Source organism: Eumetopias jubatus, unplaced genomic scaffold (assembly GCF_037043125.1).
Source record: "Eumetopias jubatus isolate StellerSeaLion01/CBP00866 unplaced genomic scaffold, mEumJub1_p1.0 scaffold_11, whole genome shotgun sequence".
NCBI lineage: Eukaryota > Metazoa > Chordata > Mammalia > Carnivora > Otariidae > Eumetopias > Eumetopias jubatus.
In genome coordinates this window covers 115,286,245-115,300,063 of record NW_028274817.1, presented here as the reverse complement: position 1 = coordinate 115,300,063, position 13,819 = coordinate 115,286,245, and the positions used below count along the sequence as shown (strand labels likewise).

Here is a 13,819-nt window from a genome sequence, read left to right as displayed (position 1 = left end):
GTCCAGAAGAGCATGACAATGCAGAAGCCAGTGAAAAATAGCATTTCGAAGAAAACTTGTAAACACCGTCTAAGGCTGCAGTGGCCCAATTCAATAAGGACTGCATTCGGCAATTGACAGTGGTCCTGTTCAGCTTGGCAAGAGCAGTTCCATTCCGGTGAATGCAGGGGGCATATTTCGGTAGGTTCCCAAATTAATTTTCTTTCCCCTCTGACCATGTCATCCCCCTGATAAATACCCTGTAAGTCTCCCCCAGTGCTCAAGAAGAAACTCAGCTTCCTTAATACAGCCCAGGTAAGACCTGCCTTTCTAACCTGGTTTTTCTCTATTCTCTTTTGAAACAATCACAAGAAAAGCTATTGTGTGTTTAGTGTCTACAGTACCTAAGAGCCTGGGCTAGGAAACTTACGTGTATTCCCTCATTTTTAAGGCTCTCTCTAGTATGGGAGTCAGTGAAGTGTTTTGATAAATGAGGCTTTGTTGGAACACAGGCGCCATTTGTTTACGTATGGTACGTGGCTGCTTTGATGCCACACGGGCAGAACTGAATCGTTGCAGCAGAGACCTGCAAAGCCTGGACTATTTACTATCCGGCCCTTTACAGAACAGGACTGTCAGGCCCTACTCTAGTGGACGCTGCTGGGGGCCTGCCCAGACCAGCTCTCCCAGGCAGATCCACCCATCCCCCATCTGACTGCATCATAGCCCTTAAAAGCCAACAGCTGCTTCCTTGTGCACTGCCTTTGGCTAAGTGAGAGGTGCCTCAACCAGGAGAGTGTGTCCTCCCACACTCTGGGGCAGGCCGCAGCCAGTGACTAACTAATGTGGGGATACAAAAGGCCAGTCCTTTTTTCTCAAGGTGTGACCAACCGTGGTACAAATCGGGGTCCAGAGAGCCCTGTGGGATCAGGCTGAGGCCAAGTCTCCAACAGAGGCCACATCCTTACTTAACTCTTTCCCCTGCCCACCCCCCTTCCCTCACCCCCTTTTGCCTGACATCTGTCCCTCAATGAAGCATTTGTACCAGAATCTTCTTCTCAACCTGGGGAACCCAACCTAAGACACTCACAAAGCTGCTACCTGGGGATTACCACTCCCTTTTTGAGATAAGAAAAATGAAACCCAAGAAGGTTAAATACCTTGCCCAGTGCTATCTAGTCATTAAGTGACACACCTGGGATTCGAAAGCCGGTGCTCATCCTGCTGTATCACAGACCCTTCTTCACATGACTTTTATTCTAGCCTAACTTGCTGGTTCTGGTACACAATGCCAGGCCCTGCCTCTCTGCATTTGATCCTGCTTTTCTCCCAGCCCTGTCTGTCCAAACCCTTCTCGTCTTTCAAGCCTAATTCAAATGTCACCTGAAAAGCCCTGTCTGAGCCTACATCCTATTCCGGGTGTAGTCAGTTCTCTTCCAATTCCCTGTAGAGTGTTCTCTGTGGTTCTCTTCTAACACATACCACCTTCTCTCTTTTATCGCAGCTTATTTATTCACCTGTCCTGTCTCACTCATAAGAGGGAAACATGGAGGGGAAGAACAATGCCTGATCCACCCAGCCATCTTCCATAAATCTTAGCACCAAATCTTTCTCACGGGGACACCACCCTTCCCATGACCAGGCAAATCTAATGGGTGCATATTATTTCAAATGAGGCAGACAGGCTAAAGTTCAAGTTAGGGCCTGCTGACAATCCCCTTTTCCTGGAAAAGGCCAGATGTGCTCTCGTGGACTCCTGAGTCCTCATTTAAGGAGAGTTCACACATCTCTTCTGTGCTCAGAGAAGCAGAGAAGAAGTCCAAATCCATACTCATTCCTGCCTCCATTGTCTCCCAGTTTAGTATCAGCTTTGTAAGGATCATCCTCACTACCTGAAGTCATGCTTCCCTAGGTCCCAAGCTGTGGGGTGGCAGACCACTTTCCGGCTGTCGCCTGGCTCTGTTAGCATGGAGTTTTCCCAGAATCCTTGAGTCATGTTGGGAAGGCCAACAGACACAAAGAATTTCTCAGCCTCCTCGAATATCCTCCTTGCATCCCAGCTCTGAAAGAAAAAAAAAAAAAAAAAAAAAGAACAGCATTTCATTCTAGCATTAAAATAACAGCATTCTTTCTGTCGGCTATGTACAGAGGCATAACCTTTCTGGAAGGCAATTTGGCGACATGTACGGACATGTCAAGCTTTCAAAGTGTTTACACTCTTTGTCTCAGTAATCCGGTCTCTAGGGAACTAACCTAGGAAATTCTCGGAAGTTAGGTCAAAGAATTACATTTAAAGTGGGGTTTTTATTTATTATTTTTAAATATTGAAACATATTTGACACATCACATTGTGTAAATTTAAGGTATACAACATGTAAAATGATTTTTAATAGAGAAAAAAAGTGGAAGCCACCACCAGAATGATTAAATACATAATGATGTCTTCGTGGAATGGAAAATCTAAATAAATTCAATTCATAAAGACTTTTTATTGATGTTTTTTGTAATTTAATATTAAGTGAAAAAGTAGAATATATAAACCACTTATATAATGTGATATTAATGAGGAAATACACGAAAAATTAACAGTAGACTGTGTGAGATTATGTGTGATGTTTTTGTTTTTATGCTTTATATTCCAAGTATAAGCAAACAACAATGACCTTCTCTTTCCTAAAAAACTATTCAACTCAAGCCAACAATCCTTGACCAAGCTCCTTCAAGGGGGGAGGCCCTGGTGTTAGGCTCAGTGGAAGACACAAACCATAAGGTGCAGACAAAGTCATGGACTTTTGGAACCCAAAAGGTCTGTGTGAGACCCAGTAGCCAGTAAGTAGCTGGGCCTTGGCTTCATAGTCCGTATGGGAATCTAAAGTTTCAGAATGTTCTGGAACCGGAGAGGGGCAGCAGTAGGTGTCTGCCATCCAGCAAACTCTTCTGGGAGCTGATCAGGGCTTCTTTGGGGAAAAGGCCCACAAAGCTAAGTTTGTGCAGGTGGCAGATAATTCATGAATCACTTCTGGTGACACAGAAAACTTCCTCTGATCTCAAAGACCAGTCAAGTCTGGTTTTTCTCCTCTATCGCCTCAGGGATATGAAACAGGATATGACACTGGGGATGTTTTTTATTATTGCCCTTTAAAGGCAATATTGGTATTAGTAGGTATGGCATTCTCAAGCAGAAAGAATGTCTGTATACCAAAACAGCGCAGGCTAGTAAGCACAGTTAACGTCTGTTAAACGCAGAAGGAACGAATGGAAAACGAGACTGGAAATATTAGGAGTTTTGAGGTCAAACCTTCGTTGCCACTGATCGTCTTTGTGACTTTGGGCAAGACATTTACCCGGGCCTCAGTTTCCTCATCTACAACACGGATCCATCACCATCCCCATCCTGACAGTCTCGTAAGCGTGTTGTCAAGACGACCTTAGGAGAGATGGTGCGTGTACCAACACCGGAGACAGGCTGAGGAGCTATGTGCAGATGAACTTCTGCTGCTCCTCAACTGTGAAACCAGGCCGAGCACAGCTTCGGGAGTTTGGAGGCCCTTGCAGCTTCACATTTTTATTTTGCTGTGACCTTTTCCCAGGAGCATGTTATATATGTGAAGATGTTCACTGCATGGCTGCTTATAGGAAAGGAAATCATGGTGCAACTCTCTGAAGACATTTTATACAGCCAAGAGAAGTATGACCGTACATTGTACCCGAAAAATGTAGACTATCAGCTGAATAAAGAAAAACATATAATTATAATATGACTTCACCCATGGTAGGGAACATGGTGAATTTTAAATAATTACGCAAGGATGGTAACAAAAAGTAATCTAAAAATTATTTTAAAGACTCCTATAGTATTTTTAACAATAATGATTTTTTAAAAATCTTCTAATGATATCATTTTTTCTGTTCGTAGAGACTACAGACTGATTACTTAGCAGCGACTAACTCTGGAAAGAGTAATGCCAACCAGTCGATAATTCCACATCTTCCTGCTTGATGGAAAACTCAGGTCATCTCCATTTTTAATATCTCTCAGCAAGATCAATACCATACTTATCATTCAAGGTACTTGATGTCACTGACATTGTAAATTACTTTTCCATGAAAAGAGAGCTACATCAGAAATATATTATTTTTTTAAGATTTTATTTATTTATTTGAGAGAGAGAGAGTGTGTTTGTGTGCACAAGCACCAGCGTGGAAAGGGCCAGAAGGCAACGGAGAGGGAGGAGGAAAGAATCTCAGACTCTGTGCTGAGCACGGACCTGGGATTCGATCTCACGACCCTGAGATCATAACCTGAGCTGAAACCAAGAGTCGGATGCTTAACCCACTGAGTCACACAGGCCCCCCCAAGAAATACATTTAAATTAGTTTAACATTTTTTTATTTACATGGTTTTACATGCAAAAGATAAGGAAAGAAGAGTGGCAGAAAAAGAAATGAAGTCGAGGATTTAGATTTGGTTTTTAAGGCCTCTTCCTACCTGGTTCACCATTGTATCAGTAACATCTATGTTTGGTTTCTGTCCGAAGGGGACTGTCAGAGGGTACAGGTTTGTCCAAAATCTACCCCACATATCGCCTATTTAAAAAAAAAAAAAAAGATTTTGTTAATACATAGCAAAGGCAGCAGAAGCATAGACCCGATTTTACACAGTGCCTAAGTGAGGATCGGTAAATAGGCCATACAGTATTCTAAATTTAATCTAGTTTCTTTTCATTACCTCCTTTTCTGTTCTCTTATTTACAATTTTCAACACTCCCTTCTTTTACTATCTCCTCTAAAAGGTTAAAATGGCTGGAGATTATCCCTGTTTCTCCCATTTTGAATTACAATTCAAAGGCACAGTTTATTAAATATATGGAACATCATAGCTACTATAGATTAGAAACAGATTGATATAATCTACCATCCATGGAACAAAATATTGCCAATTAGACTATTAGTAATTCCTAATCTTGGACTCAAGAGAGATCATATAGGATCACCATCCAGGAATCTCTACTAACTAGTAACAAAGTTCCACCTTTATCAGTATACCAAAGTAATACACTTAACTGGGTAATTTTTCAAGCATCTCAAACAAATGCTAAATTGGATTCCAAGGCCAGAGACCCTAAAAGGCAAGATGGATCTAGAAAAAGTCGATCTAATAGCAAGACCAGAATGTTGGCACCAAAGGAACGGGGCAACATAACTACATGAAGAATATTCCAATGAACTCATGTTTTAAACAATAAAATTCAGTAGAGGTAAGGCCTAATAGAGGCCTATGCTTAAATTTTATTTATTTATTTTTAAAGATTTTATTTATTTATTTGAGAGAGAATGAGCACAAGCAGGGAGGAGGGGCAGAGGGAAAAGGAGAAGCAGACTCCTCACTGAGCAGGGAGCCCTGGGATCATGACCTGAGCCGAAGGCAGACACTTAACTGACTGAGTGCCCCTCTGCTTAAATTTTAAAGAAAGATGTATCCACTATAAAAATATGTGATAAGTGACTTCAGGCTGAAACATAGCCTACATGTAAAAGACCAAAAGGGACCCAAGAAACAGTGTGACATGGCTTCCAAAACACAAATGTGATCTTAAGGTAAATAAATAGAATTATAGTGTCTAGAACAAAGGAAGGCATGGTACCATTTTTGCTCTATATTGGCCAAACCTCATCTGGAGTAATGATTCAGTTCTGAGCATGATTTTGAAGAGAGACATCAACAAAGCCTAGCTTGTCCAAAGGAGAACAATTAGAAAATTGAGATTTTAAGGAATGGCTAAAAATCCGTGTAGGATATTTCACTGGAAAGAAGCGAAGAGGGTATACATGATGGTAACAATAATACCCTCTGAAATATATTGATTACATACTCTTGTGCCAGGTACTATGCTGTGCCTTATACAATGGTTGCTTAAAAGATCCAGAAGGCCATTTTACAGAAGAAGAATGGACATATTCTGGGTAACCTCATATCATGGAATTAGATGTAATGAATGCAAGGCATTAGAGGGGTGTTGATTCAGTCCCACATAAGGTAGAACTTGCTTATAATTGGTGCCACATAGCGATAGATTAGCCTACCTTGGAAGGAAGAAAGAGCCACATCACACCAGATAGGTTTAAGCAGAAACTGAATTACTAAAGAATGCCTACCAAAGACATTGTAGAGAGTATTTGTGTATTGCCTTGGAGTAAAAGTCTCCACAGGTCCTTTGTCCATATTCCTCTCCTGCTGAGAGAGAGCTTTGGCTCTTGAGAAGAATTAGCCACCAGCAACCTAGCTTGGTAGGAATGCTATGTACGCATGACAGGAACATTCCAAACACGTATATCTTATTTGGCCTCAGCTTCTAGGGAGTGGTAGAGGGGAGGGAAGGATGGCCACTCTCTGGAAGGGAATTAGGCAATTCAGTAAAGGGCCTCAGGTCTTTCATGGTCTATAAAGGCTCTGTGGCAGGATAGAAAGTTCTTGGAAGATTGAGTCTCCTCTTAAGCTAGGCATTTGTCTTCAGGGCAAAGACTTCATTCGAAACCCATATAATTCCAAAGCACATACTTTGCAGTGAAAGTAATTGGTGCAGTTTAGAATAAACTTATGAAACTTTCACTCAAGCTATACCTTAATTCTAGAAAGCCTTTCTCTCACCCCTGACCACCCCCAGACTACCAAGCTTCATTCCTCTGACAATATGATACTAAAATGCCAAACTCCACCTCAAGAACTTAGCCAATCAACTTAAATTATAAAACTTATTTTCCCCATTTCCACTCTCATTTGAACTTGGAGTTCTTTCTCTAGTTATCTTAAATAACCCCTTTATCCTTTGGACTGTGGCCAGCATAATAACCCTTTATGTGTAAAATAAAGTAATGCAATAAAGAACAATTTTAAATGGCTTCTATGTTGAAGAAAGTGCTGGCAAAATGTGATTTCAATAATGTTACTAACTTCATTCACAAAATTTTCCAAGTTTTATGTTGGGCTTCATTCAAAACAAAACAAAACAAAACAAAACAAAACAAAACAAAAACCTTTATTGGTGGAAACAACAGAGAACAAACTACACAAAGAGTTCCTGGAGTTTCTTACCGAGCAAATGGGCCGGAAGGCATCCAGTTGGGCTCATATGGGAAGGGTAGGTGTCCATCAGCTTTGCCCTCACATAAGCATGAAGATGTTCATACAATGGTTGAATCTGAAAAGCCCAGGAAGAAAATTTAAGACCAAGAGTAGTCTACTCCAATTTCCAATCCCCAACACTAAAGATAGGAGCCTCTTTAGACAAGTAGAATTTCCCTAAATTCTAATTTCTTCTCCTCTCAAATACTCTGGAGAGTTTGAAAGCATCTCTTCTTCCCAGATATTAACGATGACTAGCTTTACTGCATAAAACAATTAACACACCTGGAGGAATACAGGTCCCAAAATGAAAGCAGATGCAAAAAATATTCATTTTAAAGATGTTACCTACTTCCTTTGTCTTTAAATTGAAGTACATTTACATCCCATAAAATTCGCCCATTTTTAAATGTACAGTTTCATGAGTTTTAGTAAATTTATACTGTTGGACAACCTTCACTACCACCCACTTTTGCAATATTTCCAACACCTCAAAAACTCCTCTTGTCTCCATTTGCAATCAATTCCAGTCCCACCCCCAGCCCCAGGTCATCACTGAACTGATTTCTATTTCTACAATTTTGTCTATCCTGGAAATTTCACATAAATGAAATCATAAAGTATGTGACCTTTTGTCTGGCTTTATTCACTCAGCCTGATTTTTAGGTTCATCCATGTTACTGATGTATCAGTAGTTCATTCTTTTTATTACTGAGTAGTGTTTCACTGTATGAATACATCCGAGTTTGCTTCATTTAGTATCTCATGGATACAACTCACCAGTTGAAGGACAGCTAGGTTGTTCCCAGTTTGGGGCTATTATGAATAATGCTTCTATGAACTTGCACGTGTAAGTCTTTGTATGGACCTATATTTTCATTTCTCTCATATAGACACCTAAGAGTGGGATACCTTAGTCATATGATAAATGCGTGTTTAACTTGTTAAGAAACCACCAAACCGCTTTCCCCAGCAGCTGCGCCATTTTGCATTTCTGTCGGCAGTGTCTCCACACCCACACCAGCACCTGCTATGCCAGTCTTTTTGAACCAAAACCATTCTGGCGTGTGTGTGGTGAGTTGTTTTTGTTTTTGTTTTTGTTTTAAGATTATTTATTTATTTATTTGAGAGAGACAGAGCATGAGCGGCTGCGGGGGGGGGGGCAGAGGGAGAGGGAGAAGCAGGCTTCCCGCTGAGCGGGGAGCCCGATGCGGGGCTCCATCCCGCGACCCTGGGATCATGACCTGAGCCGAAGGCAGACGCTTAACGACTGAGCCACCCAGGCGCCCCTCTCCAACTTCCATTTTTGATGGCTCTGCCTAACTAAGGCTATGACAGAGTCGGTCTACATAAGAAGTTTGAAGGCACAGGGATAAGCGGGAGATGTGGGAATCAAAATGAAGAAACAGGGAGACACTGAGAAGTGTCCATGGGATACTCTCCCTTCCTTATAAAGACTTCCTTAGTCGAAGGTAAGGAAACAACAGTATCAGTTGTCCTGAGGAAGGAAGCAAAACCTACAGCTCTGCCAACAAAGTAAGACAGCGTGGGTCCCAGGTAGTTCACGAAGACTATTCCTACTTATAATCTAAAAGACCATTCCTCCCTGTGATCTTTCCTTCTTATAATCTTGCTCTTGGTAATTGCTGGTGAGTTCAGTGGCTGAAATGGGGAGGAAAGCAGAGCAGTTCTGATCATCCATAGGGGTTGCCCTATTATTCTTTAAAATCCTTTCAAGCTCTAATATTCCATAACTCTGAGGCCTGGGAATGGCTGACGAGTGTGTAAGAACAAGCCAGAATGCTTCTGGTCATTGCCCCTTCCTCCCGTGCACTGCCCCACATCGGTTCCCTGGTTACCTGGGTGAAGGTCTGTTCCACATCTTTAATCAACTGGTCACGGCTATAGTTATAACCATTTGTCCACTCCTCTTCATAATCTCCTCTCCAATAATCCCCATAGTCCTCATAATCTGTTTTTAAAAAGGAGAAGTAAGAGAACGTAAGGGAAAGAAAGAGATGAGGCGCTTGTATACATCAAATAACCTTGCCGGGAGGTTAAAAAAATCCAAAGATCTGTCACATTTTTACTGCCCTTCTAAGTGATAGGGCCATATCCCTCAAAGGGATGAAATGAATAATAATGCTAGCTAGTGTCTGCGGAGCACTTGCTCTCTGCCAGAAATTTTAACGCATTATCTCATCTAATAAGCACAAAAAGTCTACAAGATTGACATTATTAAAGTCCCCACCATGCAGATTAGCAGGCTGTTCTTAGACAGTGAAATCATTTGTCCAGGGTTACCGCACTGGTACGGGGCAAAGGCACACTGCGAGGCCCCTAACCCTCGGTCTCTACCCTCTCCAGACTTCAGTTTGTATCTTTGGCTTTCCACCATGTGATTGGATTTGAGTTTTTAAATTCTCCTTTTGTTCAGGGCCTTATATTTTCACATCTAACTCATCTTAGACTTTGCCGCAGGGGGCCTGTGTTTGTTTGCAAATTACATGTCGGCACAAAACATCTCTCTGTGCTTCGTGTAGTATCTCGGCATCAGCAAACACAAGCTTGCATTAGGATGTTAGCCAATAACGTTTGCAAATGTGTTCTGAAAATTTTTACTTTTACATGCACATTGGCAATGGATGATCAGAAAGAAGAGAGAAAGACCTCTTTGGATGGAAGGATATGGTGATGAGCTACTGTCTCCAGTTTGCCTGTGGCTTGAGAATATCAGTTTAAGTGGCGGTGAAAGACATTTAGAAACAACAGATGAAAAAAAATTCTTCCTTACTCAACCCCAGGGGGCAGTGAATCACCAAAGCATAAAGTTACTCATAATGCCATAGCTTCAGCTCATTATTCAGGCAGGAGAATAAGTTAGGAGATATGGAAATTCTGCCCCATGTTGAGAGTTTTATGACCACACGATCTGAGTTATAATTACAACTGCAGAACAGAATGGATTTCCAGCCTAAATTAATCTGATTCTGTTTTCTTTCTGGGACACCATCTTGAGTTAAACACACAAATGGCCTTTGAGAATAAACTGTGGCCAGATAGGAGTTTAGGTGAGAGACAGTGTCTCTGTCTCCCATCCTGTCTAAGAACCAGAATCCCTACTCAATCCCCAGGCTACCTCAGGTCCCTGATACATTCCCAGACAACTGATTTGTTTGACACCCTGCAGTTCAGTCTCATTTCTGAACTCTCTAAACTGTAGAATGTCAGTGCACCATTCCTTATTCCCTAGTAGTTGCTTCTTTGAGACACATAACCGGAATTTGTTCAGCAGATGATCATTAATTTAGGGATACTTCTTCTATCAAAGGGCAGCCTTGGTAATTCATGAGAAATAGCCCACAGCGCCATAGAGGGCTTCAGGACCTCTTTAGACCAGCAAACTTACTGTTGGCTCTTGCCATCTCATTTTTCAGGGCCACGTACTCTTCATATAATGGCCTCAGCTGCTTGCCAACCTCAGACCTCCAGCCTTCCCAGGCCCAGAGCCTCTCGTTGTAGTCTCTGCTGTTTGCCATTATGTCATCCAAACCTGTCATTGCAAAGCACCCAATAGGAAATAAACATGCATTTGTAATATCTTTATTCGCAAACAATTATATGAGCTTTAAATAATTAAAAGTAAGGCTGGCAGACATCAAGGTCATAAGGTTATTAAATGAAATCTCATGATTTATCAATTTCTTCATCCTTGTTATAGTTTCAAAATATTACTGCAGAGAAAATAAACCATTGAAATCATTTAGCTACTAACTTAATTAAATTCCTTGGAATGTGACAAAATTTACCATGAAGTTTTGTTATAAGTTAAAAGTTCATCTATATGTTGAAACACCTATCTGGAATCTTATCATCTTTGGATTATCCATTTGAAAGGCACAATGTTATCATCCAGTGCCAATCTCAGTTTTAAAACTTAGAGTGAAAAGGGGTGCCTGGCTCAGTCAGGTAAGCATTAAGCATCCACCTCTTGATTTCGGCTCAGGTCATGATGTTGGGGTCATGGGATCGAGCCCCGCGTAGGGCTCTGGGCTGAGCACGGAGTCTGCTTGAGATTCTCCCTCTCTCTTGCTGCCCCAAACCCCATGCACAGGCACATGCTCTCTCTCTCTCTCTCCCTCAAGTAAACAAATAAAATCCTTAAAACTTAGAGTAAAAAAATTAAATTTCATAATCATTGCTCAAAATTTATAACCTACCTGGTTCAAGTAATAAGCACTCCTGTGGATTATTTGGGTTACAAGCTTTTCCAGTACTGTAGATAGTGCTCATTGCATTTAGGATTGTGTTCAACTGCAAATTAAACATAATAAACAATGTTTAAACTGGGAAATGTGCTGTATGGAATGCTAAGGTAAAGATGTCCTTTTGGCCATGTGATTTTTTTATGCCCTCAAAATACAGCAGTTCCCATCTTTGCCAAGAATCCTCCTTTATGTAGGGTAGGAATATCTCTGTTAAATTCCCCTGTATTAACTAACGCAGAAACTTAGATAGACACACATAATAAATATATGTAGAGTGACTGAAATAAACAAATCTACCAAAATTCTGGGGACGGTGCTCAGGTACACATGCATGGAGACGGGCATTTGTTGTCTTGTCCAGCATTCTCTGAGTACACATTTACTGAACATCTACTATGTCCTACACTCGGATAACTCTGACATGAACAAGTCACTGGTCCTCAAGTCATGGGACAGTGGGACAGCCGTGAAATCAATAATTACATAGCCCAAGTGATAAGTGATATAACTGTCATGAAAAAGTCATGTGGCAGCCTGGCAGGGAGCAGATAAATGAAGAACTTGGAGATTCAGGGATGGCTTCAGAGAGGAGGGGACATTAGCGCTGTGTCTTGAAAGAGAGGTAGGAATTAGCCAAGTAGAAAAAGGAGAGAGAAGGCAGAGGCTAAAAGGTGGATGGAGGTTGGGAAAGAGCAGGCATTTTCCAGAAGTGATGACACGTTGAAGGAAACTGGCATAGTGATGCTGACTGAGGGAAGTGGGGGATGTAAGTATGGAGAGGTCAGCAGGAGCCAGGTCGTGAGGGGCCATCTGTGACACACTAAAGAGTTTAAACTTTACCCTGTAGGTAAAGGAGAGTAAAGGTAGTAGAGTTAAGCAGTGCTACTCAAAGTATGGTCTGTGGACCAGTGGAAGACAGTAAATGGTTTGTTTCTATTCTGTGATAAGTACAGGAATCAAGAGAATAAATGTTTTTGTTAAAGAGAATAAATGTTTATAAACTTTTAAAAACCATTTGATATTTCCATGACATCTAGGCATGAGAGCAATGAAGTAAACCAAGTATTGATCTGCAATGGATTGGTAATAAAAGAAGAAAGGGAATAAGAGAGGGAGAAAAGGAGGGAGGGAGGGGGGAAGGGAAGGGTAGGCTAGGGAACGGAAAGGAAGGGAAGGGAAGGGGAGGGGAGGGGAGGAAATGGTTCTCTTCCACATTTGGTTTAAGAAGCACTGCATGGAAGACTCCGTTTCCCTTCTCCTGTTCCCTCTTCCATTATGCTTTCACTCTGCTACAAGAGTCATTATCCTAGAACATGAAATAGATCCCATGCTTAAAACTTCAACAAGATCCCATAGTCCAAAGGAATCAATCCAAATTCCTTACCATGGCACAAAATTCCTCATGGTCTCTTTGTCTACCTGCTTTTTCAATCTCTCCTCCTTCCTCTCCATCGAACTCATGCATCCTTGAGTCTCCTCTCTTCCCAAACACTCCAAGCTTTTACAGGCATTTCAGCGGTTTCCAACTTTAGCTGCACATTAGAATTACCTGGGATCTTATAAAAATACAGTGTCCAGGTTCCATCTAGCTGTCTAGACTCTAAAAGACCAACGGGCAAGGTTTTACACAGTGTCTTTGTGAAAAACATGGGGAAGCATGGAATGGATAAGATACAGTGGCTTAACAAGGAGTTGGAGAATTGGATCCAAAGAATGTGGAATAATAAATATCAACTGGTAGGAAGATATGTGCCATATGGTTTTATCTTTGCCCTTATCGTGAATTTTTTCTTTTTATAGATGGGGATTACAACAGAGTTCCAGAGGACAAGCAACTGAGAAAGGAGACTTTGATGTTAAATAGTCAAATGTTTTAGATAAAAATGTTTTAATAGGTTAGATCAGGGGTCTGTAAACTATGATCTGCAGACCAAATACCGTCTGCTGCCTGTTTTTGTAAAGTTTTATCGGAACACAGCCACACTCATTTGTTTATGTATTAGCTATGCTGATTTCCTGCTGCAACAGCAGAGTTAACTCATCGTGACAGAGACTATATGGCCCACAAAACCCAAGATATTTACTATCTTTTCTTTTACAGAAAAACATTTGCTCGCTCCCAGGCTAGAGAGATGGGATGAGAGATGTTATTTTAACAGGGCGAATACAGGCTTTCTTAAATTTGAACAAACAACCTACTTAAGAATAGAATTTTGAAAGCTATCATTTCAGAGCAACATTGGTGGAAGAGATTTGGAGACTTCATTGACAGCGATGTTGATATGAGCCAACATGGAATTTGACTGTCAAAAAACCCAACCCACACAAACAAAAACCTAATATAGTCCTAGACTGTCTTAATAGATGTAGGGCACAGGAAGCAGAATGTCATATTCCTGCACACTTTCATGCAGACCGGAACCAACTCAGAGTGTGGTGTTTAGTTCAA

The 13,819-nt window shown here is 41.2% G+C and overlaps 1 protein-coding gene across 1 annotated transcript in view; it reads right to left on the bottom strand.

Moving 5' to 3' along the window:
- The window catches only part of ACE2 (angiotensin converting enzyme 2), a 38,623-nt gene that overhangs the window by 17,264 nt on the left and 7,540 nt on the right, over positions 1–13,819 (bottom strand). The window contains exons 3-8 of the mRNA XM_028115021.2: positions 11,323–11,416; positions 10,512–10,655; positions 8,962–9,074; positions 7,073–7,178; positions 4,469–4,566; positions 1,872–2,041 (exon numbers count right to left, since the gene is read on the bottom strand). Coding sequence (XP_027970822.1) covers positions 1,872–2,041; positions 4,469–4,566; positions 7,073–7,178; positions 8,962–9,074; positions 10,512–10,655; positions 11,323–11,416 — 725 coding nt within the window. The remainder of the gene's footprint in view (positions 1–1,871; positions 2,042–4,468; positions 4,567–7,072; positions 7,179–8,961; positions 9,075–10,511; positions 10,656–11,322; positions 11,417–13,819) is intronic.